General features: G+C 37.0%; 1 protein-coding gene across 8 annotated transcripts in view; it reads left to right on the top strand.

Moving 5' to 3' along the window:
• Positions 1-21,281, top strand: part of CHD7 (chromodomain helicase DNA binding protein 7) — a 133,751-nt gene that overhangs the window by 90,560 nt on the left and 21,910 nt on the right. For all 8 annotated transcript variants that reach the window (XM_074898915.1, XM_074898918.1, XM_074898920.1 and 5 more), the window contains 9 exons: positions 1,920-1,975; positions 3,385-3,499; positions 5,212-5,295; positions 6,857-6,994; positions 7,091-7,212; positions 7,678-7,921; positions 13,996-14,172; positions 15,666-15,809; positions 18,108-18,363. In XM_074898915.1, the coding sequence (XP_074755016.1) occupies positions 1,920-1,975; positions 3,385-3,499; positions 5,212-5,295; positions 6,857-6,994; positions 7,091-7,212; positions 7,678-7,921; positions 13,996-14,172; positions 15,666-15,809; positions 18,108-18,363 (1,336 nt within the window). The remainder of the gene's footprint in view (positions 1-1,919; positions 1,976-3,384; positions 3,500-5,211; positions 5,296-6,856; positions 6,995-7,090; positions 7,213-7,677; positions 7,922-13,995; positions 14,173-15,665; positions 15,810-18,107; positions 18,364-21,281) is intronic.

Here is a 21,281-nt window from a genome sequence, read left to right as displayed (position 1 = left end):
TGTTATTAAGTTAGCAGTAGATAGAAAACGTACTTGACTGGAATTCTGTTGAGGGGAATTAAATTGGCTAATATGAAACCTTTTATTCAAAGGTGCTTAACAGTGCTGTCACTGTAAGATTGATGTATCTCAAAGGATTCTGACTAATCAAAGAGACTTGACCATAATACATTTCAGAAAATAAAAAAAGTTAATGTCTTAAAATTAGGGATGACTTCTTAAAGAGCGATTTTGCCTCTGGGTGGTGAATAGAGTCAGATAATGGGATCTCCTTTTTTTGTAATACAGTTTTGACCTCTAAATATGAATACCTTCTCGAGAAATGCTCCCTTTAAAAGTCTTTGTTTAATAAAAAAGAAAAACCTTCACAGTCTTCAAATTACTTCCTTTGACAGTATCTGTGTAAGTGATAGAGAAGCTTCTTCTCTCTGTTCAGTGTTAGGGAATAGTTTGTCTTCAGCAGAGGATTCAGGAAGGCCAAGAGGCAGCACCAGGAATTCCTTACCTTCTTTCATTTCTTCAGGGAGAACTAGGTGGAAGCTGGTGCTCCTCTCTAGAAAGAAACTCAAGCAGACTCTACTGAAGTGATATAAATGCTAAAATGATAAAATCACTTGCTAGTCTGGAAGAGAAGGAGTACTATATAAATCAGGGATTAGGAATGCATTAACTTTTTCTTCACTGTGCTAGAACAGAGTTTAATGCAGCTGCTACTGTTCTTTCATTGCATTGCTATGGAAATAATGTCTAGCCAGCAACTTTTGAGCAAGAATCTGAAAAATGACAATCCATCCTCTAGCTTTAGAGTAGTGTCTCTTTTCATATATATATATATATATATATATTCTCTTTTTTTAATGTGTATATATATGGGTTTTTAATGTGTGTGTGTATATTTTTATATATATACATAAAAAGATTGAGGTTGTTGACTTATACAGGGGTCACCAGTGTCTGTTTAGCACCACATACAATATTTGTTACAGATGATGATGTCCCTGATGAAGTATGCAAACCAAAAAATTCTCTTCTATTTAAAATTGTTCCAGACTTCATTAGTAAACACAAACCACTAATGTTGTGACATAAACTGAATTCTAAACGTGTGCCTGGTGCACTGTCCTTAGTTTGTCCTATGGCTGGCTTCAGGAGTAATTCAACACAGTATTACATGCCATATGTTATGCAGTACTTCGGCACTAGGGATGAGTTAAGGGTAGTCTCAACCCTTAGCACTGAATGCCCTTGGTTTTGCTGGTTTATATCACAACTTTAACCTTGCTTTAAATGTAGTTTTTGGGTGTTAATTTAATTTGGCTGCTCTGTATGTGAGACATCTTGCCTGAGTGAATTTAATTGCACCATTGAGTAAAACTAAAGCCATGAACACTGATGCACTAAAATTCTAGCAGAGGTATAAGGTTTAGTTTTATATGGCTTCTTGTTTGGAGTTATTAACTATATGGAGGAATAAACCCCCTTTAAAACTCTTTTTTAAAACATTACAAAACCCACAATGTAAAGTTGCCATGAGCCAGCCAAAAATAATACATATGGCATTCAGGAGTGCAGTTGCTAATTGGCTGCTGCCTGAGAAAATGGTACACTTGGCTTCTACTTAACACTGTGGGTTTGGCAGAAAGCCAGATTTGGGGTGAGGTTGTGAATGAAGCTGCATGTGGTTAGGGAGGAGTTCAAATGATTCATGTCTTGGAAGTTGTAGTAAGCAGTGCAGTATGTACTTGGGTAAGCTGCTGGAGGAAACTCCTCACCCATGTCCTCCCCCACTAACACTTTCCTACACCTCCACTTGTCTCTCTGTGTGGGGACTGTATTCTGTATTTTGGTTAGTTTTAATAATTAACTAAATTGGGCTGTTTAGTGGTTTAATTCACATTTCAACAATTCTTTTCTTATAGATGGAGAATGGAGAGGAGGTAGAAATAGAGGAATTCTATGTAAAGTACAAAAACTTGTAAGTAAAGTTATAGGTTTGATTACTGTCTTCACATAATTTCCAAATAGTTTTTAAAAAACAGTTTGGTGAATGATATAACTGCTACTGTCTAGCTTTAAACATTTCTAATGTTTAGTCCCAAACAGTGGCACATAAATGGGGAAATACCTTGCATTGGTGGTAGTGGGTTTGGTATTGTTGTCTTAATTTGTGTTCTCTCCAAAACGAAATACATAGGTAAAATTGCTCTGCTATTAAAAACTTTGAGGCTCATTATGCAAGCAGATTCATGAGCATATACCTATGTAGGTGTGTAGATCTAACTGCAACCATTGAGTAACGTGACTGCAAACTACTAAAAGATAACTCTTAATTTTGTTTCAAAAACAAGATTTGTGTTCAACAAAATGTCTCAAGATAACAAATGAGATGGCTTCCAGTATTCCAGCAGATAGCTGCCTCTCCGTAAGAGGCATGTAATAGTGGTGAGAGCAGCATGTTGTTTCACTTCTGGGCTCTGAAACTGCAATGCAATCAGTATTTAAAATAAGATGCTTCACAGCTGGATAAGCTCATTTTTCTTTTAGAAAAATAGCATATCTTGTTTAATTTTAGCAAATTTTCCATCTGAGAGAGAAATGCACTTAAAGTGAGTTTCTTGCAGCTAACTGCAGATAGTTGACTTCACTGAATATGCTGCCACCTTTGTACCTTTTGTACTGTATTGATTTTTGCATGATGTTTAATAGCTTAATTATTCTTTGTTTAGTTTTATTACATTGGCATGTAATTTTTGTATTTATTCATGTCTTAGACTTCTTAGCAGTATAACTTTTGACAGACTCTAAATGTATAAAGTGGGACTAGGCATTTCAGCAGAGATGCTGTTCCTTACTTTGTGTTTTCTTAAAGATGAATTGCTACCATGGAACTTCATTTACAAGGGTTTTTCTTTCTATCAGTATTAAAACTTCAGTTGACTTGTGACTTAACTGTAATGCTGTTCTCGCAAAAAACAGTGTAAAGCATGTTAGTATTTGAAATGTTTGCATATTTTTATTAACTTCCAACGACCTGCTCTTTGCTAGAATATGATGTTAAATAGTGACGTTTATGACAGACGTCTACATTTTAAAGTATGCTCAATAAAAATAATTTTAGCTTTGTGCCAAACACTAAATGTATGGGGTATGTATTTAAATTTTGAGTGGGAGTTATCTTATTTACTGATAAATTTTTCTATTAGTAAGTGTAATTGTTTCCAGTAAAGACAATTTCTTAATAACTTGTATGGTAAAGAAGATCATATCCAGTTTTCCAAGTGTGGCACTACAATGTGCTGGAAGGATCTAGCTGTACTACTGGGATACCTAGGCATATGCAACGGAAGCATAGTTTTGAGTAAGATTTTCTGTTTCATCTTCTAGTTCTTACCTTCATTGTCAGTGGGCATCTGTGGAAGAGCTGGACAAAGACAAGAGAATTCAGCAGAAGATTAAGCGGTTTAAGGCAAAACAGGGCCAGAACAAATTCCTTTCAGAAGTACGATTTCTTTCTTTCTTTCTTTCTTTTAGATATTTAAGGAATATTCTTATGAATTCTCACTCTGTATACAAGCAGAAGATTTTTGAACAACTGTGTGATATGTCAGTAGCATATAAAGTATAACCATGCTTGATCCAAGTCTTGCAAGTCTATGAAACTGAAGTGATCAATCCTGACTTTATACTTTCTATTATGGTTTTTTTTCTCAAAGTGAGTGGTTAGTTGTTTGCATTGTAAGCATGAGTCTTAGTGAATCAGTACCAGGTCTCTTTTCTCAGGAGCTGATTATGCCAGAAAAATGCATCACGTTTTTCTGTGTTATGGACTGCTGCTCACTAGGGATTCTAAGCTTTTTATCATCAATTTAATTTCACTTAGAGCCATAAGCAGTAGTATGGCAGGGGTCCTGTCAATAAAAGACCAGATCTGCTGATCTGTGTCTCTTAAAGCTTACCTTTCAGTAAAATGCTAAGGAAATTTTGAGGAAAAAATTTTTGAGGAAAAAAACAGGTTCATGTGCTACTGGATTTGATTTATTTTTACTATATAGTTCAAGCTAAACAAAACCTGTTGCAAATTGAAAACTTCTGCAAAGTCAGTATGGGTTTCTCATTAAGTGCATCTAATCGACATATTTCGATAAAATTTACAGGAATTGAGGGGGGACTTGATGTGTTGTGCTTCTAGGAGAGTATAGAACATCTATAAACGCTATGTCAGAGCATCCAAGATGCTTTGAGATGGTTATAAAGTAGGGTAGCACCTATAAAGAATTAGCTGCATTGTGTAATACTAACACCTAAGGAACTAGATTATATTAACTCTCAAGACTCCTGATGTTTGAATTTTTAAAGAACTTAATAAAAACATAATTTGGAGTAACAGTCAGTACAGTATATCATGTCATTAATCAGCAGCATTTTAAAATTTAACATATGTTCTAAGTGAAGATGCCTGGAATTGCTGCTTTTTTAAATTACTGGGTTTTAAAATCTGTTTCCAAGTGGGGCACAAGTTACTGTAAACACTTGGAATTTGTTCTTGTTTTAGAAAAAGCTATCAAAATTTACATAGCTTTTAGTCCTTTTGTCATCTTTTTCTATTGGAAGGGATCTTAAAAATATAAAATGAAACAACACTTTAGTACGCAAGAGAATCCTCTAAGTTGTTGAAGGCATAAGAAAGAACATAACAAATTGTGACTTCTGGTGAAACTGTGTATGCATGCAGTGTTTTTTCTCTGTTTTTAAAATAATAATAATCTTTGAATCTTTCTTATCAAGCAGTTAGACAATTCCTGTAGTTAAAATAGTCCAAATGCACTTAGTGTACAGGGCTCTACTTTCTTTATTGCAAGCTGTAGTTTTCAAGAATGCTAAGTGCATTGCATGCCATAAGCCTTTTCGATTGCTCATTAGTGAATTGTAATTTCACACTTCATTTAAAATATTCTTAAACATTCTCTCACAGTAAAAGGTTTCACACAGTAATTAAGAGGCCCAGTTAACAAAGTCTGAGAAGTCTGATTCCCTCACGGGGAATGATCTTGCTGAATTGTAGCATTTCAATTAACATGTTGAAGTTTGCCAAATATAAATTCTGTGTCACTGTGACCCAAAATATTATTGCATGGTGAAATATATAATAATTTTCTCTCAGGGAGGGCTAATAGAGATATCTTTTATATTTTTGCCTCTTTCCTTGAACAGATTGATGATGAACTTTTTAATCCAGACTATGTGGAAGTTGATCGAATCATGGATTTTTCACGTAGCACAGATGATAATGGAGAGGTAAACAAAACTTTCAGTGCATTTGTAGTCATATAGACATTGTGTTTAGAAATGTGAAGGTATTAAACACTTCGGAAGTTACCAGTGTATATACATGTAGATGAGAACATATTTCAGAAGGACTTGGGGGTATTAGTGGATGGAAAACTGACTATGATCCAGCCATGTGCACTCACAGCCCAGAAAGCCAACCACATCCTGGGCTGCACCAAGAGAGTGTGGCCAGCAGGTAGAGGGAGATGATTCTCCCCCTCTACTCTGCTCTCATGAAACCCCACCTGGAGTGCTGTGTCCAGCTCTGGGGTCCCCAGCATAAGGAGGATATGGACCTGCTCCAGTGGGTCCAGAGGAGGCTGGAGCACCTCCCTTATGAGCACAGGCTGAGGAAGCTGGGGTTGTTCAGCCTGGAGAAGAGAAGGTTCTGGGGAGACCTATAGCAGCAGCCTTCCAGTACTTACAGGGGGCCCACAGGAAAGATGGGGCAGGACTCTTGATCAGGGAGTGTAGTGATAGGATGAAGGGTAATGGTTTTAAACTGGAAGAGGGTAGATTTAGATTAGATACAATGAATAAATTCTTCACTGTGAGGGTGGTGAGACACTGGAACAAGTTGCCCAGAGAGGTTGTGAATGCCCCCTGCCTGGAAGTGTTCAAGGCCAGGTTGGATGGAGCTTTAAGCAACCTGATCTAGTGGAAGGTGTCCCTGTCCATGGTGTGAATGAAACTAGATGATCTTTAAGGTTTCTTCCAACACAGACCACTCCATGATTCTATGAAAACATTGGCTAATATAGCAGTTTGCCTGAAATAAAGAGGTTTAAGTGAGAATTCCAAACTGCTTATAAGTTACCTGTATCTAAAAAGATACAAACCAAAACAACAACAAAAATTCCCCTGATATGCATATATGAGGTGGTACTTAATACTGTAGAAATATGATGCCCATGCAGATAAGACAGAATTTAAATGAAAATTGCAAGAATCTTAGCTAAGTGTCATAATAGTTTAGATGTTATTTAGATTATCTGTTGCAGAAGAGGTCCTGAATTCACTTTCTTACTCTCTGATGAGTTGTTCTGCAGAACAAGATCACTTGTCTTCCAGGAGACTCCTTTTTGGTCCTGGGAAAATAGAAAGCTTCACTGACAGTGTCAGTGTTACCATACTGCTCTCTTGGTGAATGGTGATGTTTGGGTTGCCTGCTGGGATGTTTCTGATGACACTGACAAGACTGGACTGTTTAAATATGTGGGAAAGCATAGAAATTATAGAAGTTGGAAAACAAATGTTATTTTACTTCTAAATTTTAGTTTAACCTTAGTGATTTCAAATGTAATATTGTGCTTGTTTTTGTGGTAAGCCTGCATTCCCTGTGTTCTAATTTTACTTTGTTAGGTTGTCAAAGTGTCAGTCTGCTGTTTGCTTATCCTTCCGGCTGATTCAGATATTTGGGTCTGGTAAAGCTTTTTGAATTGTATCTAGCCTGCAGATCTTCTGTAAAAAAGATTATGCTTTTATTCTTTTTAAATTGTGATGTAATTCCATTTTTGTCTTGACAAAGCCTGTAATGCATTATCTGGTGAAATGGTGTTCGCTTCCTTATGAAGACAGCACTTGGGAGCTCAAGCAAGACATCGACCAAGCTAAGATCGAAGAATTTGAGAAACTGATGTCTAGGGAGCCAGAAATGGAGCGTGTGGTAAGAATTGGCTCCGTATAGAGGATTTTATTTGAAAATAGTAAAGTAATGTGGTCTTTCAGAAACCACTAATGGGATTTGCTGTATTTGAAACAGGAGCGACCTCCTGCCGATGACTGGAAGAAATCGGAGAGTTCCAGGGAGTATAAAAACAATAACAAACTCAGGGAATACCAGTTGGAGGGAGTAAACTGGCTTCTTTTCAATTGGTACAACACGTACGTAAAATATTGCTTACTGCTGAATCCTTCTTTGGAAAAGCTTTTATAGTCTATCTGAAACAGTAACCTTTTAAAGTAATCTTCTGAAGTGAGGTTTTAGAATTATTTACATCTCATGATCTCATTTTTTGCTGCAAGAGTCATATACAAACTAATTTTGGGTGGATAACATAATGTTATTTAAAACATGAATATTTCAGATTCTCATGTCAAATGGTTTTGTACATATATGTGTGTTCATGCACACCCCTGCTGCCCCATGTGAACTTGAGAGGTGCATAAAATGGCTATATCCATGCTTATTGCATCATGAATTATAACATATGTTTAAAATATGATATCTTTTTCAGTGTAAACTTGCCATTCTAGAAATTTCTATTTTATTCAGTTCAGCTCATTATTGATTTTCTGTGTTGCAAGTTAGGAATAAGTCATTCAAACTGTTTTTATTATCATTTTCAGACGAAACTGCATTTTAGCAGATGAAATGGGGTTGGGAAAGACTATCCAGTCCATTACGTTTCTCTATGAGATATATTTGAAAGGAATCCATGGTCCTTTCTTGGTTATTGCACCGTTGTCCACAATTCCCAACTGGGAAAGGGAGTTCCGCACTTGGACAGAGTTGAATGTGGTTGTGTATCATGGGAGTCAGGCAAGCCGGCGGACCATTCAGTTGTATGAAATGTATTTCAAAGATCCACAGGTAATAGCTCTTGGTGATATTTTTCTTTTCTCTTTTTTGTATATGCTTTACTGTTGTTAATCTAAACATTGATTAGGTTTTTAGTAGTGATATAGTAGATTTTAGCTAATAATGAAGGCATAAGTTCTAATAAAGAGTGCTTCTAATAGTAACCAAGAGGTCAGCTGGAAATAGAGGGGGCACAAGAGTTAGGGAGATGGTGCGACTCTTGTTCAGTTTCATTGTTTCATACAAGGTTTTCATTATTTTGCGTTCCTGAAGAGAGCTGGCAGAAAAGATTCTTAATGGAGAAACTACTTTAATTGGAACTAAGCTTAAAAATCAATCTTTGCCTTCCATTCCAGGAAAAGACCAGCTTGCAGAAATTAAACTTGATGATTCCTTATCAGATGTTAGGTCAGATAAATTTTGAATCAGTGTTACTGCACTCATGTTGAATAGTCCTTATGAGAGGAGTAGAGCAGGTACAGAAAAAACTGGGAGTAGAAATGTAAAAGTGTTTGGAAAGATGAAGCTGTAAAGAGCAACAGATTCCTATACTTAAATGCATGGCTTTGCTCAGAGTAAGCAAACAGGATTGGGGAAAAACAATGTGCACACATTGAATGTTACTGCAAACCAACAGAATCCTACTCACTTAAGAGAAAAAAAAGTGGAAGTTCATCCTGATTTGATGTATTTTCAGCTGAGTTAAAGAAGTGATAGTGGCAAATTCATATATTTAGATTTTCTGTAAAGCATTTGATTTTATGCCACTGGATATTTTGATTAATAAACTAGAATGGTATAAAATCAATATGGCACACATTAAGTGGATTTAAAACTGGCTAACTGATATTTCTTGATGTAATTGTAAATGAGAAATGATTTGCATTTCCAGCATAGTTCTTCAGGGATTGGTTCGTGTCCATGAGCTATATAACACTTTTATGAAAGAAAACATAAAATCATTACTGAGGAAGTTTTCAAATGACACAAAGATGGGGAGAGTGATAAATAAGACAGCTCATGGATACAGAGTAAGTTGTATTACTCAGTAAACTGGATCCAAGCTAACAATACTCAGAATAGCTAAATATAGGGCTATCTGCGGACAAGGAGTGGAGATGATTCTTACAGTAGGGACAGCTTGGTTCTGGGAAGGCTGTAAGACAAATGCAGATCCTTTTGTGTCATGACACACGACGAGTTAAGCATGAGTTCATACTGTGAGACTGTGGTTAAAAGGGCTAGCGTAGTGCAAGTGTGTAGGAGGAAAGAAATCGTTGTTAAAAAGTTACAGCATTCTTCTCTTTGTCAGTAGTGTGGTGGGTAGTCCAGTTCTGCCTCGTTCTCATTTCCTGTCCTCAAAAAGAGTGTTGGAACACGGGAGTCGTTAGAGCAAACCTATGAGAGTGGTTGTGAGATAAAAAATATGGTTTTACAGGGAAAGATCTGAGTAAAAACTGTTTTGAAGGTGATGACTGTGGTACAACTTGACATGCCATTAGGGCAAACAGAAATAGAATCATGTACTTAAATATAGTAGAAAAACACATAGTAATCTATAGAAGTTACATCTGTTTGGCCTAGGAAATAGTAATTTTCTCAGCAATTTAACAAAGAAACTTTCAAATCAAAATCATATACACTGTTGTTAAAGATGATGGATTTGAATAACAGATGCTATACTGAGATCTAATGGTGTATATTCCTTATGATAATAATCACATTTAGCTTCTTCCCTAGACATATAATACATAAATGAACTGGAATGGATTTGTACTTTTTCTGGTTTTAATATTGTTTCTTATCAGAGCTAGATATTTTGTATTGAATTTTAAATTTTGGTTTTGTACAAATACTGTTTCCACTGAAGTATTTCTTGTGTTAAAAATCATGTATGTTATTTAAGTGGTGTTTGTTCTCAGCATGTTCTTCCCCTTAGGATGCAGCAATTACATAGCATGAAACCTGAAGAAACGTCATCAGAAGAATCTCACTCACTGTGCAGATTCTTAGTGGGTTTTTTGGCAATATTGTTTTGTTATCTAAAGGCAACTACAGGGATCTAAAGCAAGATGCTGCAGAAAGTTTTATTCCCCCTGTTGCCATATTTTTAACTCTCCTCTTGTAATGACTACAGGAGTCATTTGACCCCATTGCGAGTAACGACAAAGCCCTCATGGCACAGAAAAGTGAATCATTTTCTGCTAGCTTTGCTCCCTGAACTGGCTTAAGAAGTGAATGGGACAATTGCCATGGTTGGAGATAAAGGAGAAGTGGAGTGAACTTGTCCTTTTGGTGGCAGCTAGCTTAGATGTGTCATGAAATCACCTTCTGTGTTCCATTCTTTGTAAGGCTGTGTTAGCTGTGAAACTCATGATAGAAACTGAATTACGACAAAAAATTTCTTCATGTTATGACAAAAAGAATCCTCGTGTAGTGTTCAGTCTGACATCCTCTACAGTACCATCAGTGGGTGTATGTTGGGGATGATAAGGGAGAGAAAGAAGGCAGGCTTTGGCAGTACCACTTGTAGTCCCCTTGCCAAACACATCAACCCAGGCATCGACGTCTCTGGCTTTTTAGATCTTAACATGAACAGAGGCCGCTCAAGCTGAGTTGTTTCTCAAAAGGACATTAAGAAAGTCTGAATGGCTTTGAAGGTCAATAATGAGACAGCATGCGTAAGCAGCACATATCCCATCTGCAGTAGTGTGATTTTCAGCGTCAACACCAGTAACCAGAGTCAAGTTGTTGTGAAAACCTAGAGAGCAGTCAGTAGCAAAATACATTCCTTCAGTGGTGTGACTTCAGCATTAAGGACACCATGCTGCCAGAGACATCCCTTCCTGCCTTACTGCTTGTGAGGGTCATGTAGGGAAGGCTCTCCTGGTGCTCTTGAGCAGTGTAACTGAAAGATTCTTCTAGGGACCTTCCCTGGTTGGAATATCTAATAAACCAGTTGCTTTTCTGTGTATTGTACCTCTGAGAAAGAGTCCTGTTGTAAGATCAGGAGAATTATGTATGACAAATAAAATTAATGACAGATCCCTGCAAAAAAGTTTGTGAGGGAAATTTACTTCATAGTGTAATGAGGTCTAAAAAGAGAAACCACCTGATTCAGGCATAGAAACAGAATACCTTGTCCTTGGTTGGTTTTAACTCAAAATAATGCTATTGATATTCAGGACTTTCCCTGTCTTATCTGGTTTATTCCTTTTGGGCTCAGGGCATGTTGACTTAAGAGTTTTTCTTGCTTGCATGGTTTTCTTCCTTACTGAGAAGCTACTGAGCTATGAACATATCAGCATAGGATTACCTCAGATTTCTGCAAAGAATGGTTAGCATGCAGCAGTTTAATGCAGTATTTCAGCAATAGTGACTGTCTTTCACTGAAGATGACATCAAAGTGTTTTTTATGAAGTGGCTGTGACTTAGTTTTCCAGATGCTTTCTGTCTGTAATTGGTTAACATGTGCATTCCGGGCATCTGTTCTCTTATTCCATAAAGTGGAGTCTGAGGTTGGGGGGAAAAGACCATAATAGGGTTTGGAGGACAGGTCTTATGAGGAATGACAGAGGGAAGTGGCGTTGTTTAGTCTGGAGAAGAGGAGGCTGAGGGGAGACCTCATCGCCCTCTACAGCTACCTGAAAGGAGGTTGCAGAGAGCTGGGGATGAGTCTCTTTAACCAAGTAACAAGTGATAGGACAAGAGGTAATGGCCTCAAGTTGCACCAGGGAAGGTTTAGACTGGATATTAGGAAGCATTTCTTTACAGAACGGGTTGTTAGGTGTTGGAATGGGCTGCCCAGGGAGGTGGTGGAGTCCTCATCCCTGGAGGTGTTCAAGAGTCAGGTTGACATAGCGCTGAGGGGTATGGTGTAGTTGGGAACTGTCAGTGTGAGATTAATGGTTGGACTAGATGATCTTCAAGGTCTTTTCCAACATAGATGATTCTGTGAATCTGTGATAATAATCCTTCGTGGTTCCCTTTGGTGGAATGTGCATCTTTTTAGAAGTCCACTTCTTACACACATCCAGTTGATCTTCTTGGTTTGTATCTGCTGAGAGGTAATACATCAAAACAATTCATGTCTAATTGTGACTACCTCTGTTGTATGAGTTACTTCCAGAAGAATTTCCCAAACAGAACAGGAAGCTGCTACCTATCAGGAAGATTTATTTACTCAAATGGAAGAACTTCTCTGAGTAAATGGGTATGAAATTCCTGTGGTTCCAACATCAGAGAACTTCATTTGGATGCCACACTGAAACAGAATAAATTGATTCCTAGCTGCCTAAGAATTCACCTGTGACAATGCTATAGGTGACTTTCCTGATAGTTTCCACATTTAAATTTTTCAAATGTGACATTAATGGGATTACTTAGGGATTCTTTCCCATAGTTTCCCAAGCGTTGGAGGCCTGAAACTGTTAAAGAACAACATAATTTTCCTTCTAAATCTTTTGGAGAGCTCTTGGAACTTTCTGCTTGTTTTACTCCCATGTTCTTCAGTGCAGCATTTGACTGTCTTTCGAATAATGTGAGCTCTTGTGGCAAGACCACTATGCATATTTTAATGTGAGATTTAGACAGCTTTAAATACATAATCAAGGGTCCTTGTTAGATTTTTGCTTCACGTGGATGTGCTGCTTTATGTAGTGATCATTTTTGAAGAGTGCTGCTTGCCATATTCATCAGTTTGCTCATGGAAGTGTTTTCCACAACTTCAAAAGAATCTCCTCGGCTGCATTCTTGTATTTTCACAGTTTTATCTGGCTCATGAAAAGGTTGCAGCGTTTCAATTTGCTTGCTTTCTAAACTGCCCACTTAGTGTATCTTCATCTGCTCTTTGTTAGGTAACAACTTTTTTTCTCCCTAAGATGATAAATGTTTCTGGACTATGCTGCGAGAAAGCACTGTTGAGCACGTCATTACTTCCTCTGAAATATCTTGATGTGCATAGGCAGATTTAATGCTGAGTTCAGGATATCAGGTTTCCAATTATTTTATTGAGTCAGTAGCCAGTTCAGATCCCCACAGTTTGGAGAGGATTATATGCAGGTCACTTATAAAAGGATTCAGACTTGCACATGTTTGAAGGAAAAAATGGTCACCTTAACGTAAAATACCTGTTTGTTTTGAAATGTATTCAGTATACAACCCACAACATAGTCCTGCTTTGAAAACATAGAATGGCATTGAACTTGTGTGAGGCCAATCCTTAGAGAGCAAGTGTTCCTGCAGAGACCCAGTGCCACTGGAGGCACCAAGTTATATTTTTCTTTGCAGAACAGTGGGGGAAATATAGCATAATGTCAGAAAGATGTTTATTTCATGATCTTAAGTAAAGTTTATTCAGTGTTTTTTTTTGAAACAGAGTCTTAGTATCAGCCCTGAAAAGAAGACCCTTAACTAACCAGAAAAATAGTGAATATGGTGCCAGCCATCAAGAAAATTGTCCTATTGAACTTTCCTTAACACAAATTTACAAAAATATCAAGGAAGTGTATGCAGAGATAGACATTCTCCGTATAAGAGTTCAGAGAATTGCTTCTTTTCAAAGCTGTTTACTAGAATTGTAGGTGTTTTGGATACTTGATGTCTGCCAGGAAAAATTTACTGTTTAGTGGGAGCAAAATATCCTAATAGTCATAAAAATGAAGCCTTAATGTACTTTCGGATTATTTGGGAGGAGTATCACATACCTTTGATTTAAAATAAAAAAAAAAATTCTCTTGACAAAGTCTGTAAACCTTATTTGAATATTGCAGCAATGCACTAATGATTGAAGGCATTAGTATTATCCCTATGAATTATGACTGAAATACTTGTATAACATCTTTGTAATGAAGATGCAGTGATTCTGTGGGCCTTTTTACGGGATTAAAAACATATCTAGTGTGAAACCTGTAGTAAACTTAGACATTTTTATTCCTTCATTGAGTCAGCAATAATGACTTCTTTTACTTAAAATATCTTTCCCATTGTACTGTGCTGTATTTGTAAAGAATTAATTTTGAAGATGAAACAAATGTACTTCTTTTCTTTGCCATGGAGTTTACTTTAACTTTTGATGTTCTTTTTAGGGTCGTGTGATAAAGGGGTCCTACAAGTTCCATGCCATTATCACAACGTTTGAAATGATCTTGACTGACTGCCCGGAGCTGCGTAACATTCCATGGCGTTGCGTGGTCATTGATGAGGCCCACAGGCTGAAAAACAGGAACTGTAAGCTTTTGGAAGGACTCAAGATGATGGACCTGGTCAGTGTGTACATCTCTTACATTTGCATCCTCTGTATTTTTATTATTCCTGATTTGTGGTTTCATCAAAAAGTAAAATAAAATGTTTCCTTCTCAAATAAAAGCATCAAGTGCTAAGAAAAACGAGGGAATGCAGCTGAGAAGGGCTTTAAAATACCTGGAAGCATATGCATACCTTGAGTTTTGGAGTGCTCATATGTCTTACAAGTCTCTTCATTGATTTAGACCAAGAATAATGTGGATTCTGTTAAGAGAACAAGATAAATTTGTTCTTCCCTTTCTCCCTTTTCATGTGACTTACTCCATAGTCACTTCTTCACATAGACCTTTCTTTAAAGGTATAATGTGTCAGGTGGCCAAATACAGGTGTGAGAGTTAAACTTCTCTGCGTTAATGTCAGCTGTAATGTTACTTTGTGTAGCTGTAAGGAGCTTCTTTCAGACTGGCAGGAAGGGAAAAGCAGTTGGTTTCTGATGGTTACATAAATACTTGTTATGTTATGTGCACAAAACACATGCATTAAGCACACAGAGAAAAATAAGATGATTGTTTTTAAAGACATTTACTGTTTAAAAGACAAAATAATTGGGGGGGGCGGGGACGGACATGACTGAAGATTCTTTTAAAATGTGAGAGGAATGCAGTCATGCTGAGTTAATACCTGGAACGTAAAGCCTCTTATTTCTGATAAGAGGCATAAACATTAGCTTACACAAGCACTGGTGAGCTATAGGTTACTTTTAGTTTCTTTTTCCCTGTTTGTTAAACAGTACTTTTCTTGACGGAACCTTGAGACATAACAACTGAAAGTTTGTAAAAATGCTGTATGCAATTTATTTTCCTTTTTATGGTTGCTATTAGAGGAAGGTCAAGCTGATGCCTGTAAGCTACAGATGGAGATACAGGACTTCTCACTTCAGTTCTTGTTCTACTATTAAATTCATGTTTGACATTGAGCTAGTTGTTTAATCTCTCTGGGCTCCTCCTCTAAAGCACTATGCAACTTTTCCTGTTGTCTCTGCCAGTCTCATGCTCTGTTGTGTGTACGTGGAAAGTAGGACTCTACTTAGGTTCCCTGTGTTAGAAACTAACACCAACCCTGAAGAGATTCATGTACTGAGATCTGTTGGAGGTGTAGTAAATCCACTAGTAAATCGGTGGATTTATACTTGAAGCGGCAGGATAAGTTCAGCTGTTACTTTGACTTTTAAAGTTCATTGTATTTGTGAAAGAGTTGGAACATTGTGGGTCAGTAAAATCTCTTCTTGTATCTGGAGGACTTTTGAAGGTGCTTAAGTAGTGAAGTATTTTTCTGGAAGGCCAGAATACTAGTTAGAAGTGTCTTGAAAAGAGCTATCTATATGTAGTTGGGGGAGGGGAGAGGAAGCAAAGATGAGAGATAAGTATTGGGGTAAAAAGATAGGATTTTATGTATTTCTCCATGGAAAATGAATTTATATGGATTCCTAGACAATTATTTCTTAACCTTTCAGGAACATAAAGTGCTGCTTACTGGAACCCCTTTGCAAAATACCGTAGAAGAGCTATTTAGCTTGCTTCACTTCTTGGAACCAGGTCGCTTCCCATCAGAAACCACATTCATGCAAGAATTTGGTGATCTGAAAACCGAAGAACAGGTAAACTTCTCCTGCACACTTACTTTTCTACTTATATACTGTGAAATTATCCATTTTATTATATATTAATTTCATTACTTGTTTTTACAAGCAGTATCTATTTACATATTGGAAGACCACAGTAGTTTTTTGTTTGTTGAGTTTTTTGCTTTTGACCAAAAGTCTTTTTGCCTTATCACTGTTTTTTTAATCCTTTGTCCATTGGTCATGCAGAAATGGGAAAGTTTTCCCTCATCAAAATGTGATGTTTAAAAATGGGGGTGGGGTGTCTTGTAACAGTTGCTAGATGAAAATACTTCTTGAATTGCTTGTTCCCTCTAAGAGAATTAACTTGTCAGTTGACATTCTTCCTTAAGCATCAGTATCAGAGTGAGGGGACTGTCCTCTGTAACTTCTGTGCGGTTAACATCTGAGAGTTTTATCAATGACTTCTGTGCAAAGAGGAACATATCTGAAACCTAGTTGAGCAAGAGGCAACCAAATGGAGGGAGATTTTTTTGACTGACTTGGAAACAGATTCTCAAGCTGTCCAATAAAAGAAATGCTAAATCAATGTAAAATGAAAGACTCAGAGCAGCATGTTTTAGATCTAAAATGTGGAAGCTTCTGATGATCATATATAAAACTTACTGTTCTTGTATGTATCAAAATGTTTTAAAAAGTCAATAGGTAACAGTCAAATCACCTTAACATTAGGAGTTAACTGAAGCATGACATCTTAATTTATACACCTTAGTTTGGCCCTTTGCACCCTACAATAATCTAACTTCACAATTGCATGCATTTTTGCATGCAACTTTGTTGATTTTGTCTGAAAATTCAATTTCTGGCTTTTCTATCTCTTTGAGTGCTTGAATTTGTTAACTTTCTTTAAGAGCAACTCTTTTATAGGTAATAGTCTAAATTAGAAAACAGCTCTCCCCAGTGCCTTACCTCCTGGAAAAATCATAGCATGTCCTGAGGGAATCATAGGATATGTTTCCACAGATTGTGCAGGCAGTTGCATGCCAGTCAGGCTGGACTCTGACCTGATTGGAAGTGAGCCAGCTCTGATCCAGAAGCCATGTAGTCCTGTTAATACAGTGTTTGAGCTGGAGTTAATATATCCTAACTCAACATAGCTTTCATCTGGCCAGCACAAAATGTCAGCAGAGCAGAACTAGAAATTTTTGAAGCCATACATGGAAATATTATTAAAATAATGCCATCATCCATGAGCAGAATTGGAGCCTGGCTTGCTTGGGCCAACAAGTTTTGGAAGAAGTGCCTTCTCTGCCAACACACCATTAGAAGTTTTGAAATGTGATTTATCTTTCAAGTGATGGGAAAGATTATTGTTTAGTGAATTAGGTTTTCTCCTTCATTCCTTGCAATCCCGTTCCATGTATTTTTTTGTTCATCCCCCCATAATAATTTATCTTCTTTCTTTTGAAGTTGCTTTATTACTAAGGGAATGATGTAAATTCAGGAAGAAGTGTCTTCTGTTCATGTTTCTGCTATACAGTTCTGCATCAGGAGATGTTGAACAATTTCAGGGTAAATAATCAGCTTTTCAACACTGAGCTGGTTTGTACTTTGATGAGAGACAACCTAAAACAGCCTAAATGCCAGCCTTTTGGTATATGGAATATTCTTGAGCTTTTTATGTAAGGGGACTTCATAAAACCTTGCCAAAATGTAGCTAATTTTTTTTTTTAATTGATGTTTTCCCCCCCTTCCCTGCCATCTAGACCATGTCTTAAAGTATATGCTGCAGAACCTTGAGACACTAAAAATTATCAGTGTGTTAAAAATTTACAGATATGTTTTTGTTTTGAGACCAGACCTAAATAGTATTCTACTTAATTGCATGTCAAAACTAAGGAAATAAGAAAAGATTAGAAGCAGATATATGGAGGGAAAAAAATAGCATTAATCACTGTTGTTTAGTGGTTAGAGGTTAACTGCGAACCTTGATTTTTACAATCAGATTTGCTTATATAGCTGCACTTAGGATTAGTTTACATAACTGGTGTGCAGTGCTGTCTTTGCCTAGGATAGTTCTAAGTTAAGTGTTTAATAACATTCACTAAACAGAAATGATGCACAATAAAACATTACTTTAGAAATTTATATCTCACTGACTTAACAAGGAAAACTCAGTCTCTAGATCATTGAAGAAACTTTTTTTTTTTACAGATGCTCTCTACTTGTGATCTGAGATGCGTAACAGGGATTTTAGAATTAAGGAAACTGAAAAATAAGTATTTGAAGCCTTAGAGTTTCAGTTCAGTTATTTATTAAACATATGTTTCCTAGGTGCAAAAACTCCAAGCTATTTTGAAGCCGATGATGCTGAGACGTCTCAAAGAGGATGTAGAAAAGAACCTGGCCCCCAAAGAGGAAACCATCATTGAAGTTGAGCTGACAAATATTCAGAAGAAATACTATCGTGCTATTCTTGAAAAGAATTTCACATTTCTTTCTAAGGGTGGAGGTCAGGCAAATGTACCTAATCTTTTAAACACTATGATGGAACTAAGAAAATGCTGCAATCATCCGTACCTTATTAATGGTAGGCCTGCTATTTTTCTCCTCATTCTAAAAATGGTTGCAAAAAAGTTCAGTAAATTAGAAATTCTATCCTAGTATGACTTTCTATTTATTCATTAATTTTAAGTAGAAAAGTGAGATAACCTTTTAGGTTCTCTTAGGTATGGATATCTGCTAGTTAGGACAGCATTGCTTTTGCAGACTTTTGTGCTGCATTTTTTCCAAGGCTTCCTAGACCTGACAGAGTGTTGGTATTACCAAGTTTTCCTTCTGTTACTTTTGACAAACAAGACTTAAGTTATCATGTGGATTGTTGGATAAATATGGCAATTTTTTCTTCAGACTTACAGTTAATGCTCTGTGGAAAGAAAACAAGGAACTGCTAAATAATGGCTTAAAATTTCTGAATAAAAGTTATAGAGTAAGAAATTATGATCAGGCATGCTTTTATGGCCACGTGTTGTTGGTTCGTTTTTCTAATTTAACTAGTCAGATTTGTTTGAATGTCATATTAGACTTAATGATGAATACTCTTCTTTGGTGTGATACTGTTGGTTTTAGATCAGGATTGTCTAGGGCAGGTACTATATGATGACCCAGCTATAGCTGTCTGAAGTATGCTAGACTGTATGGTTTGCTCAAACCAAATCTTCTCTTTGAGGATGTAACAAGCCTCTATACAGGGTTGCATTCTACTAGTTTCTTGTTTTCCAACTCCTCTTCCTTACTGTATATGATTTGTGCTATAGTTGGTTTAATGCTGGTTATAAGCTTCATGGTGAAAGACGGTTCCAGAACCATATGTGATTTCAGTTTTTTATTGTATGACTTCCATATTGCAGTCCTTGCGTGTTTTTCTTGACACTTGTTGTTTAACTTGGGGAAAAATGTCATTGACAAAATGACATCTAATTATATTTCATGCACAAGTAATCATTACAAAGATTTGATCTAGGGTTACTCCAGAGTACTTCAACCCAACCATGCTGGTGAGCTGCTCCGTTTCTAAACTCAGATGAACAAGCAGTAAAGTAGCTTTGTGGTTCTGGTAGGATTTTCTTGCTTGCTTGTTGGTTCTTTGTTTTACACTAACCTATTTTATAAATGAGTTTAACAGAAAATAGTTCAGGATGTTCAGGTTATGAGCTTCTGAACTTGATGCTTTTTACATATCTTGGTTTTCAGCTAGTTCTAACCTTGCCATTATTTTTCCAGATTTCATGTTTGCTAAAAGAAACAAAGTAAATGTTTTGGTGCTACTTTGTTTTGTCAGATAGAGTTCAGGAGTAGTACTTGCAGTGTTGCCTACAGCAGTGATTCTTTTCCTTACAAGTGTTGCATCATTTAGTGTCTGTTAGAGACTGCTGAAGTCCAGGTGGCAATACAGAAAATTTCAAGTGTTTTTTGATGACTGTAGTTTAACCTTGATAAAGAGAGGTGGGTTTTGTCTAGAGCACTTTTGCCTTTGTAACATTTTTGTGACTTTTGAACATTTGGGCTTGCTTGGTGTCATGCAGCAACATGGCAGATGGGTCAAGCCTTCAGATTTGAGGGGAAAAAATAAATCCTGGCTATTATTACGTTGGAGGATGGAACTAAACAAATATGTCCTTTGTAGTTCTAGGACATAAAATACTTACTCTTTTGTCCTGTAGTTTTCTGAGCCTGAGATTTTGTTTTGTTGATTGATAATTAACTTCTTTGTATTTAGCGTGATGGCACAAGTTTATCGTAGCTCTACCAAGAGGTCTCGCAGTGCTAGTATGTGCAGTGTTGCATGATGTTCTCCTGATGAATGATTTGTTGCCGTAGCCAGTTCTCGAGACTTAACTGCTTTTATAAAGGTGTCTCTGAATCCTTCTCGTTTTCTTCTAGGTTCACACATTTTGTGGCAAGCAGTAGCCTGTGTATTTCAATATTCCAGTAGAACACTGCATCTTTTGTTTTTCATAAAAGTTGCAAGCGAGTCTTCTAGATAATCTTCAGTTAAGAACCATCGAAGGTTATATGATGAAAGTGGTATGGTAGGAGTTGAACGAGAGTGATTGGTAGATCTGTTGTGTGGAGGGGAGAGTGGTGGTCTGCTGAGACTGTCTTTGAGTAGACCTCTAGAGGGAGGGACTGCATTTTGTGTATTCTCTAACCAAGTTGGGCAAAGCATTGTCTGTCATTTTTCTTAGAGCTGGACTCCTTGTTTTCTCCCTAGTAACCATGCTCAAGTGTTGACACATTGCACTGCTGGCTCTTGGAGACAGGAATAGAGTGCCTCTATATTTATATGTTCTACAGCTTTGAACATTGGAAAGGTTTCTTTCTCTGTTCCTTATCCGTTCTTGAGCCCTGGAAGCCTCTCCTAACTAGGAGTGGAAGTGACGGTTCCCTTCATGGACCAAGCACACATTCAAATACCTGCCTTTCATCTCCTACTAAAAATGAACTAGGGTAGGAACTAGCGTTACAGACCTACAGGTAACTACATTAAATAACTTTCAAGAACAGGCTACTCAGTGTACATCACTTAGTTTCAATTGAAGCAGAAATGAAAAAGATGGGGCAGCCTTTTACAGGGTTTATCTAGGATAGGTTTATTGAAAGAGCAAATTTTTGGAGGTCATAGTCTGTTATGGAAGTGGGTTTTGCTGAGACCAAACTCTGATTCTGAAAAGTCACCATTTATTAGACCTGTTTGTGGGTTTATTGTGGTGCACTTGGCTTAGGTGGTTTGCTTTTGCAGGTGCCGAGTTTGCATATTGGTTTACTTCGTAGTAGTGAAACTTAGATTTGGATATTACAGTTGAGTAAGAAATAAATGATGTAACCAAGAAAGATCAGTGAAGTTACTGTATATGAACTACTTGCCAGCCTATTATATCCTGAAATTGCCCAAGTTCAGTACAAAATCTGAGATTTACTACCCAAAATTCTACCCGTTTTACAAAC

This window comes from Athene noctua, chromosome 2 (assembly GCF_965140245.1).
Source record: "Athene noctua chromosome 2, bAthNoc1.hap1.1, whole genome shotgun sequence".
Taxonomy (NCBI): Eukaryota; Metazoa; Chordata; class Aves; order Strigiformes; family Strigidae; genus Athene; species Athene noctua.
This window is presented reverse-complemented; position numbering and strand designations above follow the sequence as displayed.